General features: G+C 46.6%; 1 protein-coding gene across 7 annotated transcripts in view; it reads right to left on the bottom strand.

The window, feature by feature from the left end:
* CCDC7 (coiled-coil domain containing 7) overlaps positions 1–18,900 on the bottom strand; it is a 457,188-nt gene that overhangs the window by 129,699 nt on the left and 308,589 nt on the right. For all 7 annotated transcript variants that reach the window (XR_008309433.1, XM_053259060.1, XM_053259062.1 and 4 more), the window contains 4 exons: positions 12,168–12,293; positions 10,524–10,643; positions 7,556–7,678; positions 4,975–5,094 (listed from right to left, as the gene is read on the bottom strand). Coding sequence is in view for 6 of the 7 variants with exons in the window: in XM_053259060.1 (XP_053115035.1) it covers positions 4,975–5,094; positions 7,556–7,678; positions 10,524–10,643; positions 12,168–12,293 (489 nt within the window). In the remaining variant the exon portion in view is untranslated. The remainder of the gene's footprint in view (positions 1–4,974; positions 5,095–7,555; positions 7,679–10,523; positions 10,644–12,167; positions 12,294–18,900) is intronic.

The following is an 18,900-nucleotide window of genomic DNA, read 5'->3' as shown; positions in this document are numbered from 1 at the left end:
CATTATGACTTCCACTAGCCAGTGTGATATCCTTTGGCGTGATGGTGTCTGACCCTTTTGTTGGCCACTTACATAGACGAATAGATGTTTTGTTTTCCTTATCTTTTGTGTCCTCTTTAAATAGAACAGAATAGCTCTGCACACATCAAGAGGATGCATTGCATGCTCCAAAGGCGAGGATGGATTGCTGAAAAAGGTTGGTAGGACTATATCATTATTCAAATGAAAGTCTATCTTTGGTCTGAAGTCAGGATCCATGCGCATCACTACCTTGTCTAGATAGAGCTTTGTATATGGTTTGTCTATATGCAGCGCTAGAAGCTCGCTTACACGTTTTGCAGTTGTTATTGCCACCAGGCATAATGTTTTTAATGCCACCATTTTCATAGCAGCAGTTGCCATTGGTTCAAATGTTTTTCCCGTTAATGTTGAAAGTACGAGAGACAGGCTTCACTTGTCCATGGGCTTTCTTACCAGTGGGTACAAATTACTGATACCCTTCATGAATTCTTTGCTCCTAGGGTAGGAGAACACCATTTTTCCATCCCATCCACTGTGGTGTGCTGAAATTGCTGCCATATGAACTTTGATAGAGACATATGTGAGTCCCTTTGATTTCAAGGATGCGAGGTATAGCAACACCTCCTTTAGTGTTGTGTTTTTGGGTACAAAGTGTCTTGATTCTGCATAGGTGCAAAATCTCTTCCACTTGGACCGATATTTTTTTCTGGTGGATCTCTTTCTGTTATTTAGTAAAAAAATTCTCAGTAACCTATCCTCCATGCTGTAAGATTCAGTGTGGCTAGGTTCGGGTGCAGCAGTTGACCTTTTTCTTGAGATATTTGGTCTGGCTGCTGTGGAAGTCTCCTGGCCAGACAGTCTGAGTAGTTATGGGAACCATGGCTGTCTTGGCCACCAGGGGGTTATTAAAATTCCTCTGGTTTTGTCCTGCAGTATCTTGGCTATCACCCTGTTCAGTAGGGGATATGGAGGATAAAAGTAAAATGTACTCTGAGTACATTGAAATTGGAATGCATCGCCCTTGGACCATTTCCCCAGACCCATCCTGGAGCAGTACTTCTCACATTTCTTGTTCTGGGCGATTGCAAACAAGTCGACCATTGGTGTTCCCCAAGAGGCGAATAGTTGTTTCAAGAGTAAGTGATTAAGTTCCCATTCGTGCTATTGGATCACATGACTCCTGCTCAATGCATCTGCTAGTAAGTTGTCTTCTCCTTTTATGTGGATGGCCATCATATGAATATTCCGTGTGATGCACCAATTCCACATCTGTAGAATGAGTTGACACAGTGGTTTCAACACAGTGCCTCCTTGGTTGTTTACATACGCAATTGTGGTGGTATTGCCCATCTGAACCTGGATCACATGGTTCGTGATGATGTCCTGGAATGATTGTAGAGCCTTGAAGGCTGCTAGTAGTTCTAGGAAGTTTGTATGCAACTGCCTTTCTGGAGCAGACCAGAGGCCATGTACCCTTAGGTCTGACAGATGAGTCCCCCAGCCTTGCATGGAGGCATCCATTGTTACTGTCAGCGTGGGCACCAGAGACTTGAATGGCATTCCCTTCTGGGGATTTCTGCTGCTGGCCCACCAGTGAAGAGAGGCTAACACTTTCCTTGATAGAAGTAGGAGTTTGTTCTGAGGATCTATATTGCAACGAAATTCTTCCAAGTACCACATCTGCAGTTTCCTCAGTCTCAGTCTCACTGCGCATAGCGCACTGTGGAAGTGCATGAAGCCATCAGGCCCAAGAGTACCTGAATTGTTCTGGCTTTTTGTAGTGGTGTAGTTTGGAATACTTCCACTATCTCCCGAATGCATTTGTACCTGTCTTTAGGTAAATATGCCTTTTGGTCATCCATGTCTAGTACTGTGCCAATGTATTGTAGATGCTTGGTGGGTTGCAGATGTGACTTCTTCCAATTGATTTGTACTCCCAAGTTGTGTAATAGCGATATCACTACCTGTATGTGGGAGGTTAACTGTGTCCTTGTTTTTGCAGTGATGAGCCAGTCGTCCAGAAATGGAAAGATGGAGAGGCCCTGTATTCGAAGGTAGGCTATGATTACTGCCATACACTTCATGAACACCCTCGGGGCAGTCGCCAGGCTGAAGGGTAGCACATTGTACTGGTATATCTCTGTGCCTACTGTAAAGCGCAGGTACTTTCTGTGGTTCTCCTGTATGCCTACGTGAAAGTATGTGTCCTTCAGATCCAGTGTTGCAATCCATCTTTCTTCGTGTAGAAGTGGGAAGATTTTTTACAGCGTTATCACGCGGAACTTCTGCACTTCGACATACAGGTACAACCAACATAAGTCCATTATTGGGTGTATGATAGGATTTCATCTCTTCTGTCAGCGATACCGACAGAGCTGTCGATACATTCTGGCTGGGCTCTGGGATATGTTCCTCAGACTCTCCTCCAGAGGAGTCTGTAGCATAGCTTTCTGCTTTGTCTGAGGAGTCCAGATGTTCTTCAGTTGGGTGGCTCGCAGCCCCACATGTGTCTGTCACACTGTCCGTCAAAGATGCAGGCAGATTTCTGTTGCCCCTCCTTTCGATGTCTCTTACTTGGATTGTTTGAGTAGCTATATCCTGTGACATCTGTGTAGATTGTATAGCCACGACCGGTAAGGGAGAGAAATGTGTTTGAATGGAGACTGTTCTTATTTCTTGGCTCTTGTAGTGCAACCGTCTGTACAACTGTGTCTCTGAAATCTTGCTTGTCTGGTGTGTTGTGGTCTGTCTGTGTCAAATGGCTTCTTTGCATTTGCCATTGCTTGAATAAAGAATATTCCTCTGGGGATAGGGTTATGGAGGCATTTCCCCAACCTCTATATGGTAATAATCCCAATACTGGGGTTGTCTTATACAGACTTGCATACGATACTGAAGGTGTACTTGGTATCGAAAAATATTGGTCCAACTCTTTGTCCTCGACGTCCAGACCGTGGCTAAGGAAACCTCTAAATGTAGAGGTTGATGGGGTACTTTCTCCAGACTCCAACAGTTTTATGATGTCAGGCGCTGAGGAAGGGTCTAAACTCATTTCCACCTCAGTTCCGACGTCGTGTATTGTGTCGTGTTAGGTGTTGAGGGTGACTGGTGTCTACTCGCTTGCTTTCGATGTCTATTCACTGGCTTTTGATGTCTGTTAGCTGGCCTTCAATGTCAAAGAAACTGGTCTTGAATGTTGTGGTCTCAATGTCAATGTCAGCTGTAGTGGTCTTGTAGTCGGTGAGAGAGATGCAGATCGGTGTTGAGATTCCGGCACTTGCCCCCTTGACTTCAATATCGAGGCTGTCGATATTGAGCATGGCATCGACAGAGATTGTTGTGGAGTTGGTGCCGGTGAGAGCGATACCACTCAATACCATGACTCTGATCTCTGATTTTCAAAATTCAGTGGGATAAAGCCAAGAACAGTTGTTGTCCGTTCCGTTTCCAAGCCATTGAAGGTTTTTTTTAAAGTTTAATTGTTTATTTCTGAGGAGCTTTAGAAATCTGAAGATGTGATCGCTAAGGTGGTCAGAAAGAAACTGAAAGGAGGATGCCTAACTGCCGCTATAAGATACTGCAGGGCAGGTGCAGGAGGCGGTTGGAGGCGACTCGAGGAGCTAACGAATTTTACCTGAAGTTGGTCTGTGCAGGCCCAAAACCCATTGTTTATGACTCTTGTGGGATCACTATCCAGATTAGTACAATTAGTAATCGATGTCATCTGGAAAATTGCTTAGCATTTATTAGGACTGTGCATCACATCAAACCAATAACGGTGTCCAAGGCAATGCAAGCCTGATTAGCACTGAAATGATTCCAGAAATGATTCCAGAGAAAAATTTCTCTGCTATTGGGAGCTAATTCGATACAATATCTAAATGTATATATAATATTGGAAAGGACTGGAGGGTGTGGGTGTAGTTTACCCTTAAGCAAAGAGCCAGCTTCTGTGAAGAAAGTGGATGCCTTCCATCAGCCACAACAGCTGAATTTCAAAACATCACTTTCCCTTCCACTGTATCATCTATAATGCATCAGGGGAGGAAGCAATGTCATGATGTTGCATCCTTTTCCTGGTGCATTACGGGGTGGTGGGGGGATGACAGCACTCTGTGGACTATTTTTGTTCCCATAATGCCCCAGGAAAGGGATGCAACATCTTGATCATGCTTCCTGCCCTGGTGCATTCTAGGGTGGCACTGTGGAGGGAAAGGTACATTAGCTCAGTAATTCATACACAGAGATGTGGGTTTTCCAGACAATTTTGGATTGGAAAATATTCCCATGAAAATTCCCCCTTCATATGCATAAAATCTGCACTCCTTTTTTTTCTTTTACATTTTTTTTAATTAATTTTCCTGATGCCCTACATAGATTGTGATCTGATTTGGCATAAAACCACCTCCACCATATCCATTCCCCCAACCCGTATCAATTTTTTTCAAATAACCAAACAGAAATTTTAGAAATGGAACAATTTCCATGAATAAATGAAGTATGGGAAATATTTCTGCAGAAAGTTTCCTACCCCACATCTCTGGTCATACAAGAGTCCTATAAGGTTGGTCATTATTATTATCATGATCCTGCATGGAGAAATGCATCTGAGGGAACTCTAATTTCAGACATTCAAACTGAAATGTTATGAAACATTTTTATAAACAAGTATCTTACTTCTGATAAGTTCAGCTATATTTTACAAAGGCAGACTATTTAGCATATCCAGTTTTTCTTTTGAGTTATAATATCACTGTACAGAAGTAAGCAGTGGCCTTTCGTAACATGGTATACCATACAGATCTTAATAAGCACCAATGCATGGACAACTCACTACAGACGTACAAAGGCGGCTTGGCAGTGACCATAAAATCAAATAAAACAGAAGGAAGTTAATTCTAAGTAATATTTTAAGATTTTAATTATCAATATGAGAAATCACAGCACACATACCACTAACACTGCCTGGCTGGGTATCTGCAAGAGTCTGTGCTTCTTGTAACTCTCTCTCAATGGTTTCCAATTGTTCCATTAAATTCTGCTTCTTGTCATATAGTTCATACAATTCTCTAACTGAAAAGAGAGATGTTTTGGAGTCACATCTTGAAATACAATTTCAAATATCCTTACTGCTCACAGGTTTGCATGACATGAAGAAAGATATTTAAAAAACAGTAATTTACTAAAAATGACAGATAACTTCTTTATCTGTAAAAGCAGATCTTTACATGGAGCAACACGTGAGGAGTTGGCTAATGTGCAAGCTAATGTGCAAGCACATCATTCCATGTATGTGAATGCACAATAGATCACAACAAAGCTTAAATGAAATCCGTCTGGGAATTCATTTAGTAAAGTTACTAGTAGTGATGTGCACAGAACCACGGAGCTGCGGTCCGGCACTGGGGTGGGGGTTCCTTTAAAGGCGGAGGGAGGGTGTACTTACCCCTCCCGCCGCTTTCCCCCCTCCATGCACCATTTTTAGTTAGCAATTGGGGCAGCAAGATTCCTCCCTGCCACCCCTACCCCTGCTCAGCTGCAAAAGGCTTCAGGAAGCCTTTTGAGCGTGCGTGCGACATGCATGTGTGTGGCTGCGTGTGCATGTCGCGGAGACATGACGTGCGCATGCGTAAAAGGCTTCCTGAAGCCTTTTGCAACCGAGCAGGGGAAGGGGGCGGCAGGGAGGAATCCTGCCACCCCAATTGCTAACTAAAAAAGGTGTGCAAAGAGGGGAAAGCAGCGGGAGGGGTAAGGACACTCTCCCCCCACCCTTAAAGGAACCCCCACCCCAGACGGCCGAACCCCGAACCGCCTATGTCCGGACTGGTTCGGAGGCCTGTAGAATGGCCTCTGGATCGGTCCGTGCACATTACTAGTTGGAAACCTAAGTCTCTGACAATACCACAGAAATCCAATGTGATAAACACAGGCAGAAGTCTGAAAAAAACAAGACCCCTAGGGTTACACAGAGATCTGCCAGGAAAGGCTCAAGTTCCTCTTTCACCCTTCTCAGCAAATGGATTAGCACAGCAAAAATCCTGCCAATCTTCACACTCCCCAATCATTAAGAAAAAAAGAGACTATACCAGAGGTGGAGTTATAATAGGGCAGAAGGGTTCAAATAACCTGTTGTGCCCTGTGTCCAGGAGCTGCCAAGCATCTGGGAGGAGCTGCTGAACTCCCCCTACCCCCTGGCTGGGGCTCACACCACTATCATCACCAGTTGTCTCCTTCAACCACTTGCCCGGCTCCCAAATCCAGGTTCCTGGTGGGCCAATGAGAAGAGAGCGGGCCTGGGAACCAGGCAGCAGAAGAGGCAGTTGGCAGGAGCACTGATGGCAGGCAGGTGGCCAGCTAGAAGGGAGACCTCGGCCAACTGGAGTTGGGAGGCAAATATGGGGGGAATGGGAGGTGCACACACACACATGAGTGCCCACTCTTCCCTCACTATGCCCCTGGACTATACATGTGTCATCTTGTACTGATAATCAGTGCTGGAAGGTCATTAGAGTAATATCCTTTTGCTGGCGTTGCAGATAGTCTGCTTCCATAAGCTGGAAGAACATAAGAACATAAGAACAGCCCTGCTGGATCAGGCCCAAGGCCCATCTAGTCCAGCATCCTGTTTCACACAGTGGCCCACCAGATGCCTCTGGAAGCCACAGACAGGAGTTGAGGGCGTGCCCTCTCTCCTGCCATTACTCCCCTGCAACTGGTACTCAGAGGCACCCTGCCCTTGAGGCTGGAGGTGGCCCACAGCCCTCCGACTAGTAGCCATTGATAGACCTCTCCTCCATGAAGTCATCCAAACCCCTCTTAAAGCCATCAGGCAAACTATATGTCAAGTGAACTTTCTCATCATGATCTCATTATGATAAAGTTCTAAAAAACTGCTGAAGTTTGAGAAGTACTGGCTAAGGGTCTAGCACAACTCTGCCACAATTGTCATTTGCTTTAACTAATTAATTAATTGTATCATTGTTTAGAGCACAACAAACTGCCCCAAACAGTATATTGTTAGAGTTTTTTTAGAGCACAACAAACTGTTCCCAACAAAGCAGTTTGTTCTTAGAACACTACAGCTGCTCTCAAAGCAACTGGCTGCATTTAACATCCAAAATAATTACAGATTAAAATATCTTACAAAGTTCTGCTTTGGGACAAGAATTTCAAAATGTCTAGATCTGGATGTGGTGGAAGGGTACCAGTCTGCAGCCTTCTCCCTTTATTTGGCTGAAGGAATTGCACTTAGGAGCTGAAGGGAGGAAGGTGCTCTGTTGGAGCTCAATGCAGTTTTTAAAAAATTTACTACAAATATTTATATGCCGCTTTTCACCCCCTAAAAAGTTTAAAAGCTGTAGAACTGGAATTAGAAAAGGTGGAATTAGAAAAGGTAGAATTGAAGAGTGCTAAACATTTGCCTCCTCTCCCTTAGATGACCTTGGTGATTAAAAGGACAATTGGGATTGGGAATGAAGAATCAGGCACGTTAGTTGCTTTAAAAAAAATTAAGGTCATTAATTTATTTACATACCAATGGGTCTCACATATGCACCACTTCCTGAAGCACGACGTACAATTTGTATATCGGCCATAGTTGCCTCTAGGTCTGCAGTCAAACGTTGTCTCTGCTTAGTTAATTCCTGTAGTTTATGCTCTGTTAAATAATTTCAGGCCAATGCATAACAAAATATTAATACATGCTGAATAACCAAGCTAAGTATAAGAGTGCAATTAGTAGTCAATGGGCTAGTTGAGACAGTAAGTCCCAGAAGGCCACATTTACATGCAATTAGGGATGTAAACAAGCATGTCACACTACCCCTCCTGACATGCCATTCTGATTTTAATAATCAAGTAGGGTGGTTATCACTTCTTGGCAAAGAAGACTGCAAGTGAGTTTCCACAGAACACGTTTTATTCACCATGCACACAACACAAAAGACAAAGAGGGCTGATTTAGGATAAGACAGCATACCTGCCAACATGTCCCTATTTTCCCAGAATGGGAAGATAGGGACATGTTGGCAGGTATGAGATAGTACTCTTCTTACCAAGCCTAAACTAGACAAAATAAACAACAAGCAAACTCTGACCACATTCATATGTAATGTGGAATTTGCACATTCGGCTCCCCGCTCTCTCTACTCTCCTATCCGAATTCGGATGTAACGAAGAGATTCCTCTCTGCAGTCAGAGAGGCTGTGCAGGCTTCCGTCTTCCATGAAGGATAGCTTGCACAGCCAATCATAGCCAGAGCTGAGGGAGGAGCTTCCTCCCTCAACTGCAGTTCCAAATTTGGATGAAATGCAGCCTGCACCAAACTTCAGGTTGTGGTGATGAAACTCACTACAACCTGAGGGTTCAGATTGGAGGCAGAAAATTGAAACCTTGGGTACACCACTGTGCAGGACTGCAGTTGAAAGGATTCAGACATAACGTTTGTGGAACCTCTGGCCCCTTCAACTCCGGTTCCATGTTATATGTGAATGAGGCCTCTATGGAACAATCGCACTAGTGGACATTCTACATTATGACAACAGTGGTCCATATGAACTGCTCCTTCACATTCAATCTAAATAGTACACTACATAGTAAATATGTAGTATTTAGACTTGATGGTAGTATTTACATCATATGTGAGGATGTCGTTTAGGCAAACCACCCTCCACGTGATTATTAAAACTGGAATGATATTCCAGGAGGGGAGTAAATCATCTCTAACTGCACACGGGTGGAGTAAGTTCATACTATTGTCCCAAATGACTCTATTTTGCCATAAATACTTGCTATTTCTGCTTAGCATTTATAGTGCTTATTGATTATTCAAATTATCTATATATATATAATTCTCCTGGGTGTGCCTTGGAATGTGCGGCCCAGCTGATTGGCTGGGTGGCAGACAGGCCTGATTGGCTGAGGCGCACCCAGGAGGATTGGTCGCCGCAGCAGTGGCAGGCCTGGCCGCAAAGGCCAGAGGCAGCGGCAGGCCCAGCCCAGCTGCGCAGGCAAAGCCCAGGGTAGGGGGAGAAAGTGTGGGGGGAGAGAGGTGGCTGGGCCTGGAAGTGGAGACTGGGGCAGAAAGTGGGGGGGGGAGAGGTAACCGCCGGCCCCACAGAGCGCACAGATGCTCTGTGCGGGGTCGGCTAGTTTAATATACATTATGAAATAATAATGTATCTTTTCACATACATTTCAATGTACATATTTTATTATACATTTGGGCTATGTAGCAGCCCTATAAAATCATTGTTGGTATGACTGTGTAAGAGGAGATGATCTGGCTTTGTTTTAGACAATGGAGTTCAAATGTCATAAAAGCATTATTTTAAACAAGAAACATTCTGATAAATCCAGATACAGTATATCATAGAAAACCAGGTCTTCTGGCTTCAACTTTCATTTTGAGATATAATATAATTGTACAAAAATGCACAATGACTTTCACTGATATTGTATACCATATTATATCTAAGTATGTAATAATGTAGAAATCTTCTACAAGTGTACAAAAGATGTCTGCATTTGGCTATAGGCTGGATGAGGGTTAACAAACTGAAACTCAGTCCCAATGAGAAGGGTTTCTGTGGTTTGATAGTTCCACTGGCCAGGGAGATAAGATTCAAACCGATCTAGACCTTTCATTGGTATGCCAAAGATGATCTCTCTTGGACAGTCTGGTGGTTACAGTAATCCATACTCTGCTAACTTTCACCTCCACTATAATGCATTGTACATGAAAATAACCTTGAAGACGGTTTGGAAGCTTCAGTTCATGCAGAATGCTCCAGTTAGGATCCTAACTGGGATTGCATTAGGAAGATATTTTGCTGGTGTTGTAGGAGCTTTATTAGCTGCTAGTCTGTTTCTGAGTTGGTATTGGCCTGGAAAGCACTATGCAGCTTGAGATCTAAGTACCTAAAGAAACATTAACTCCTACATCAACCTACCCATACCCAGTAGTAATCTGCCAGTGCAGATTACTGAAGGCAGGTGTCCCCAGCTTTAGACCTTAGGCAGGTAACAAGGGCTAAGGCTTTTTCAGCTATGGTGCAGTTTGTGGCGCTCTCTCCCTAGGAAGGCCTGCCTTGTTATTCTTTAGGTTCCAGATTAAGACTTTTCTTGTTCTCCCAAATCTTCTAATGTTTTCAACTCCTCCCAGATTGGTTGGATGCCATGAGATTTTAGTGTCTTTTAAGTGCTGTTGTTTTATTTGATATTTTACCGCCATTGCTCTGACTTGCTGTTTTATTGTTGTATAAATTATTGTTGTTTTATTTTCTATTTTTGTCTTTGCAATTTTATTTTGTTGTATACAACCCTGGTATCTTTGATGAATATCAACATAAAAATAAGAAAATAAATAATATTATAAGAGCACCTTACGTGACCATCACCACTTCAGGAGTGACCATTAATCTAATTCAGATAAAAGGGCCTTATTTCCCAGTCTGAATTTTTAAGACTGAAGTTGATAATATGAGAAATCACAGCATACATACTGCTAATAGTGCCTGGCTGGATAGCTGCAAGAGCTTGAGCTTCTTGTAGTTCTTTCCAATTAGATCCCAAATTCTCCAATAAAAGTTGCTCCTTTTCAGAGAGTTCATATAATTCCCTTTCTGCAAACAGAAATGTTATACAATCATCTCGTGAAAAATAGTTTCAAATGCTAGTTGCTCACAGCTTCTCATAATTCCACCCATTGGGCAATAACACCCCCCCCACACACACACACACTTTTTGCTCCGGGACCCTTTTTAAATCCAAATCGATTCAGATTTGGAAAAATCGGCTACAAAATGTAACGGGTGATTCGGATTCATAAAATTCATGTACAAAACAAAACGGGGGCGTTTTGATTCAGATCCGAATCGAAACAAGAAAATTCCGAAATGCACACCCCAACTGGAAGTGCTGTGGATAGGGCCTGTTACTGTCCCCCTGCTAAATAAAGATAATCACCACGTTAAAAGCTGCCTCTTTGCCAAATTAGCAGGGGTAACATTACAGATGATGATGATGATGATTAACATTTTATATCCCACTCTTCCTCCAAAGAGCCCAGAGTGGTGTACTACATACTTAAGTTTCTCCTCACAACAACCCTGTGAACCCTGTGAAGGGTTCTGTCAACCCTGTGAAGTAGGTTAGGCTGAAAGAGAAGTGATTGGCCTAGAGTCACCCAGCAAGCATCATGGCTGAATGGGGATTTGAACCCGGGTCTTCCCGGTACTAGTCCAGCACTCTAACCACTACACTACGCTGGCCAGATCATAAGACAAGGCAAAGAAACTAAAGGTAATTCGTCTGGGAATCTAGCAAACTAACTTTAAGAGAGCCTAGCTCTCTAACAATGCAAATGACCCATGTGCATGTGCGGCCATGCAAATGACCCACGTGTATGTGCAGCGACCTCCAAAATGGCCACTGCACACTCTCAAAGTGCCAAAACTGTCCCCAAATGGTCTGAAATGGCCATTGGGAGACCGGGGGAGGCTGGTGGGGGGAGAAACTGCCAGAAATCCCCTCCCTGCAGCAGCACCCCCCAGGACTGCTGAACCCAGTGGTGGTGATAAGTCAGACTTTCCCCCCTACTCATTACATGTCTGGCACCCTTGAAGCGGGCCCGAACTGGTTCAAATTCAAACCAAACTGGGCACCAAGTTTAGGGGTGCCAAAACCGAACTTGCCTGGTCTGATTCAGATTCGAACCAAACAAACTGGGTTTGTGCACATCCCTAGTAAGCATTGCCAGGTGAACTACCATGATAATACAGTTTGAGAACTACTGACCTAAAGGTTTTGGCACACCCCTGCTACAAGCTTCACTCACTTTAATTTAATTTATGTATTATATATTATTGCATGTTTATCCCACTTCTCAGCTGAAACCTAGTTCCCAAAGCAGCTGGCAGCATTTACAATTCAGTATAAACAGCAATTAAAATGTAATATAAAGTGCTGCTTTAGGACTGATATTTCAGTATGTCTCAATGCAGGCATGATGGAATGCTGCCTGTCTGCTGCCTCCTCCCTCTGATAGCCTTGGTGATTAAAGTGATGATTGGAATAGTAATACTGCAGGAATATGTGCATTAGGTGCCTTTTTAAAAAAAGCTCAAGATCATTTATTCTCTCCTTACCAGCAGGTCGTAAGATGGAAGGAACTAGTGAAGCGCAACGCTCTGCTTTTTGGATAGCTTTCACAGTTGCTTCAAGAGCTGCTGTCAAATGTTCTCTTTTCTCAGCAAGTTCCTCAAGTTTATGCTCTACAAAATGTTTCAAGCCAATTAATGACATCAATATTAGCTACACTAGTACACTAAATGCAAGTGTGCAATTAGTGCTCAATAATACTTTGTTTTTAAAAAGATTAGTGCTTATCATTTATTTATTTATTTATTTTAGACATATATATTCCGCCTTTTGACCAAAATATCCCCAAAAGGACCCCCAAGGTGGCTCATAGTAATTTTTAGAATCATTCAACAATAAGCAAATACACAATCATTGGATTCACATGCACACGTCAGCCGCAACTAACACTAACTAGAGTAACAATTCCAGTTACTGGAATTGTAATTGGAGTTAACGATCCACGCCACAGATATACAGCTAATCACCGTTAGCCTAATTAGAATAGGGGAGACCCTCCCTGCCACTCAGCCTCACAGGCCGATCCCGCCCAGCCCGGCGGCCAGACTGTGGGCAAAGATTCACCACCTCATAGGTCCGGCTGCGATTGGACACAAATTGTAAGCAGCATTCCCTCGTTGCTCTGCTCTCGTGGGTTCTCCGGACAGCCTCCTAGCATTGCTAACAGCTTAACCACTTCCTCTCTATGCACCCAGCGACATTGTCCCAACAAGCGAGCTTCCCCAAATAGACTTGGGGGCCAAGAAAACTGCTGCCATGTGTACAAATCTTCACTGATGCTTATGTGTGAATTTGCTGCTCAGGGCTGAGTGTAGCCATTCATTTTAAACATCCCCCTCAGGGCACAGCAGGGCAGGAGGTGGTGTGAGATGGGATGGCATGATATGGCATTTGAGTAGAAGACACCCCCACACCCATTCCATGTTTTGTGCTGACTCCCCTTGAGGGCTCTTCTGGGAGTGGTGAAGTGCTTCTGCCTCAAAGCCATTGTTCATCCTGCAAAATGGCACCCTCAAGGGTCTGCCTATGCCCCTTCCTTCATTGCTTACCACTGCAGCCAGTGATCCTTCTTGGGTCAGCACAGCCCTCCCCCCCCCCGCAAATAGAACATTGCCCCACACTGAGCACATTCAGCAGGCCCAACAGGCCTTTGCTCCTCCCCAGTTGGAAACCCCCCCCCAAACACCCCTGCAGTTTTCATCTCCTCCTACCTGTGGATGGGGTCATTACGTGCCAATGCACACCTGCCTCTGAGAGGGCTGTCAAGGAGGACTTGTTTCCCACACCCCACCACACTGCTCCCCAAAATGCACACCGCTGCCACCCAGAGCCACCACCCACCCATTCCACACATCCCCATGAAGAAATCACCCAGATTAGGGTGGGGAGACCCCACACCACCATTGATGCCACCTAGGAACAACAGAGCTTGTAAAGGGAAGGATTGAACTGTATTTTAACACACGGCTACAAGCTTGCAGGACTTCCTGCTGGGTGACTGGGCACCAGGTGTTTGCTATCGACGATTCATCCCTCTTGCATGGGTGTGGAGTTGACATGTGCAACTGTCAGTGTTCAAAAGGGCAGCAAGCACTTTCCACACTGCAAGTAAGTGTGATGCTGCCGCAAGTGGGGTGGGGCTTCCACCACCTCCCTCACTGCCATCTGGATCCCTGGGCTGCACACTGGACTCCTCAAAGCAGGATGTTGCCTAGGGACTTACTGATGTTGTGCAGTATGCAGCAGGCCATGAATATGTTGGGCACCAGGTCCTCCTCCACGTCCAGCAAGCTTTAGAGCAGGGATTCTCAACATTGGGTCCTCAGATGTTTTTGGACTTCAACTCCCATAATCCCCAACCAAAGGCCACTGGGACTGGGGATTATGGGAGTTGGTCCAAAAACATCTGAGGACCCAACGTTGAGAATCCCTGCTTTAGAGGGTGCACCAGCAGGCCTTAAACCTACCAAAAGCCCGCTCAACCATGATGCAGACACTGCTGGGCTAGTGGTTGAAGTGCCACTCCAAGGCATTCTTTGGTGCATGGAAGGGGGTGATCATCTGTTCCTGTAGGCTGTACCCCTGGTCCCCAAAGATCATCAGCTTCACCATGTTTCTGACCACATCCACGGCTGGGATGTCCACCCATCTGCCACTGACAAGCTTGGAGGCCGGGGGGAGCTCAAGGTGGCCATTTCATAACTCCTGCCCAACATCCCTGTGTAGACATCTATGAAATGCCTGGTGGAGTCCACCACACCTTGCAACATCATGGTGTTGTAGTGCTTCCACCTATAGTATTGCTCCTGCCGCCTGGGGCCCCCCAACATTTCCACGTGAGTCCTGTCAATGCAGCCCACCACGCTGGGGAAACCCAGTACCTTGAACCCGGCCATCACCTCCCTTGTGTTGCCCACACAGATCATGTTGTCCGTGAAGAGCTCAACAATCAGGTTCACCACCTCACTCACAATTTCACAAACAATGGATCTGCCCACCACAAATAGGTTGCTGAGGATCAGATAGGTGGAGTTGGAGGCCACCTTGTAGATGGCTATGGCCACCCTCATCCTCACAGAGATTGCCCACTGCATGACTGTGTACTGATGAAGGAAAATTCCTCTGTCCCCTCAAACTTAGCAAGAAATGCTTGAGCAAGCAGCTTAAAGGTCACAGGTGGTGTCAGCAATCTGGTCACCCGGTAGGGAAGTCTAGGATGATAATTCACAAAAGACCAAACCGGGCTGAAGAAGCGAAACACGGCTCAGAAATATTTCTCTCTCTCTTTCTTTGGCTCAGGTTGAAAGCTGTCAACACTAGGGATTCCACACATTGCCTTCCAGCAGCTAACTGCAAGCTCTAGATATGCTTTATAGTCCAAGCTGATAACTCTCAGCTGGCAAGGATTCAAGGCTTATCAGCCCTCTGCAAGAGATGCTTACTTCTCCTGATTGATTCCAGCTGTGCCTGCCATCTTGTGACCCGTCTCTGCTGTGGAATCAATGGGGGTTGCCTGCACAGATCATCCTCTGGTTCATCAGTCCCTGTCTCTGCTGCCTCAGACTGCCGTGCCTGCTCTGAGACATCAGCCGGACCTGCCTTGGCCATCTCTTGGGAACCGACAGCCGGGCTCTGCCCCCTCAGGCACCCCTGCATCAGCTGAAGGGCTATAAGTTTCTCCTTCAGTCCTATCAGACAAAATAGGGTGCCATCTCTCCCCCCAGGTAGTCGAAGGTCGCATTGGAGGTCCTGAAGCTGGAACGGAAGCTGGCATCCTCCCACTCGTTCGCTTTCTCCATGGACCTCCAGGTGATGTCATGCCTTGGCAGCTCCAACCTCCTCCTTCACTCGGACAATTCTTCATCCAGGGCATGCATGGCATTGGTGAGGGCACTCAGCTGTCTAAAAGCCTGGCCTTTAAAGCCACCCTGGAGCGTGTTAGCAGATGCTTGCATCTTGTGGAGAAATAGAGAAACCTTGCCACCTCCACATGGGCCATGAACACACCTGAAGACCCCAACGTCTGAAGTGTCAGGAGGAGGCGTCTCCTTTGCACAGCTCTCTCCATCACGTCCTCCTCCATACCAAGGGCTGTCTGCATGGTGGTGAAGGCAGCCATGACTGTTTGTCCCACAAACCTGAGCTGTTGCAGAGGACCCAGTGACTGCACATAAAGAATTTTTTCTTGGTGCTCGCACAGAACGATCTGGATGTGGTGTTATGGCGTGGGGTGGCACAGGCATGACCATCTTGTGAGGTCTCTCGTCATGTAGATAGAGGAGGCATTGTGGGGGCTTTGGGGGTGTAAGACAGGGCATCATGTCCTGCTTAAGGGTTGCCTCCTTTTACCACCCTCCATGTTGTACACGTCACCTGCACCGCCTGCTCAAGTGCGTGCTTTTGGTGCACTGTGGGATGGTTTTCTCACAGCCAACCAATTATCCTCAGCAACACCAACTAGCAGCTGCCATCCATACAGGTGTGCTAGTTGTTATCTGCATCCCATTTCACCACCTGCTCAGACACATTTCTTTTTTGTTTTCCCAACCACCTGCTTCTTTAACACCTTGGGTTTGTGTGTTTGTACTCTGAAGTGCAGTGAAATGCACCCACCCACACACCAACCCACCACACACCAACCCACCACACACCAACCCCCATCTCCACAAACCACCTCTGGGCCTGGCCAGGGACCTGGTCAAGCCATGCTTCCCCTAGTTAAGGTTTGTAGAAATGACCCTAGTGGTGGGTGCTTTGACAGGAACCGACTTACTCCCTCTCGCCCGTGTTTTTCGCACAGACCATCCCCCAGCACTCTCTCAGCGTTCTCCAGTGCCACTGCACACAGACGTTAATGGACAGTACTCTTAACAAAGAACATAAATTTGATTTAAAAGACTACATAGTCTTTGGGGAAGGTAACAGGGGAGCAGGGTTATTCCATCTACCTTGCTGGGACCTACCATCTAGCCCCTATGCCTCCTGTGGACATTCCAGCTCAGACGGAGTGCAGCCTGCTTGTTGGCTGCCAAGTTCCAGCTGGCTGGTTGCCAGCCTCCCAGCTTGCTGAAGATTGCTGAAGCTCCATCACCTGCCGCCTGTCCTGGGAGCTGCTTGTGTGAGGAGTGGCTTCTGGGGCTTGCAGGCTCAAAAGCAAGGAGGCTCGCCATAGGCGTAGCCGGCGTGGCCGTCAGGCCGCCTGTAGGCAGCCGCCGAAGCCGGACGCCAAAGGCGGCCTGCCTTTGGGTGTGGGACTGAGGGCTGGGGGGTTGGGTTGGGCCAGACCTTTTGCAGACATGTGTTTGGGCTCTCTTGGGGGGGGGGTGCTGGGGATGTGCCTAGCAGTTCAGGGGCAGCTATTACTTTAGTGGTGGGGAATAGAAGAATTAGCGCTGGCAGAGCAGCTGGCCATTACAGGGGAAGGGAAGTCAGTAATTTAATAACTGTTTCCACTTCCAACTGTTCTGTCAACTCTTCGGCCTTGGGGAGCAGCTCCAACGACCCACAGGATCTGGCCTTGCTCCTTTGCAATGCCAGATCAGTTCAGAATAAGACCGAAATTGTCCACGATCTGATCGTGGATGAGGGAGCTGACCTGGCATGTATAACGGATACCTGGTTGGGGGAGGCGAGTGGTCCAGTGTGGGCTCAGCTTCTCCCACCAGGTTACTCTGTAGTGGAACAGGCCAGATGAAGTGGGCGGGGGGTGGAGTGGCTGTGGTCCATAAGAATACCATTTCCCTTACCAGGGCCCCTGTGAGACAGCCGACTTATATTGAGTGCATATTTTTGAGGCTGGGAACTAGGGATAGATTGGGGATTCTGTTGGTGTACCGTCCACCCCGCTGCCCAACTGACTCCCTAACTGAGCTGATGGAGCTGGTCGCGGAGTTGGTGTTGGAGTCTCCTAGACTTTTGGTGCTGGGGGACTTCAATATCCACTTTGGGGCTGGCTTGTCTGGTGCGGCTCAGGAGTTCATAGCGGCCATGACAACTATGGGCCTATCTCAACTAGTTTCTGAACCGACTCATGTTGCCGGCCATGCACTCGATTTGGTCTTTTGTTCGGATCAGGGGGGTGTTCCGTGGGTGGGGAATCCAGTGGTTTCCCCATTGTCATGGACGGACCACTACCTGGTTAAGGTTGGTCTCACAGCCGCAATCCACCACTGCAGGGGTGGTGGACCTATTAGGATGGTCCGTCCGAAAAGGCTGCTGGACCCAGTGGGATTTCAAAAGGCCTTGGAGGATTTTGACGTTGGTGCAGCCGGTGATTCTGTCGATGCCCTGGTGGGAACCTGGAACAGGGAACTCAACAGGGCAGTAGACACGATTGCTCCTAAGCGTCCCTTCCGACCTGCTGCAAAAAGGGCCCCTTGGTATACTGAGGAGCTGCGGGGGCTGAAGCGGTTGGGTAGGCGACTAGAGCGCAAGTGGAGGAGAACCCGGTTCAAATCTGACAGGATTCAGCACATGACCCATTTGAAGGCTTATGCGGTGGCAGTGCGCGCAGCGAAAAAGAGATTCTGGTCTGAGCGCATTGCAGCTGCAGGTTCACGCTCGGCGGAGCTATCCCAGGTTGTGAGGAGTTTGGTTTCTCCTTCTTCTACTTCCAATCAGTCCCCGGGGTTGCTCTGCTGTGATGCCTTTAATGGGTTTTTTGCGAATAAGATCTCCTGTATTCGGGCTGACTTGGACTCCACTATTTCTGCAAGGTCTATGGAGGAGGTGTCCAGCAATCCTTCTTGCAGTATTAGATTGGATCAGTTTCAATCTGTGACTCCTGAGCATGTGGACAAGCTGCTTGGGGCGGTGCGGCCTACCACCTGTTCTCTGGATCCTTGCCCGACTTGGCTGCTTCTATCTAGCAGGGAGATTGTTGGAGATGGCCTAATTAATATCATAAATGCATCGCTGAGGGAGGGTAGGGTGCCCCCCTGCCTGAAGGAGGCAATGATTAGACCACTCTTAAAGAAGCCTTCCCTGGACCCCTTAGCGATGGACAGCTACAGGCCAATCTCCAATCTCCCTTGGTTGGGCAAGGTGATTGAGAGGGTGGTGGCTGACCAGCTCCAGGCAGTCTTGGAGGAAGCTGATTATCTAGACCCATTTCAAACTGGCTTTAGAACGGGCTATGGAGTTGAGACAGCCTTGGTCGGCCTGATGGATGACCTTTACTGGGGAATCGACAGAGGGAGTGTGACTCTGCTGGTTCTTCTG

Source organism: Hemicordylus capensis, chromosome 6, assembly GCF_027244095.1.
Source record: "Hemicordylus capensis ecotype Gifberg chromosome 6, rHemCap1.1.pri, whole genome shotgun sequence".
NCBI classification, from domain to species: domain Eukaryota; kingdom Metazoa; phylum Chordata; class Lepidosauria; order Squamata; family Cordylidae; genus Hemicordylus; species Hemicordylus capensis.
This window is presented reverse-complemented; position numbering and strand designations above follow the sequence as displayed.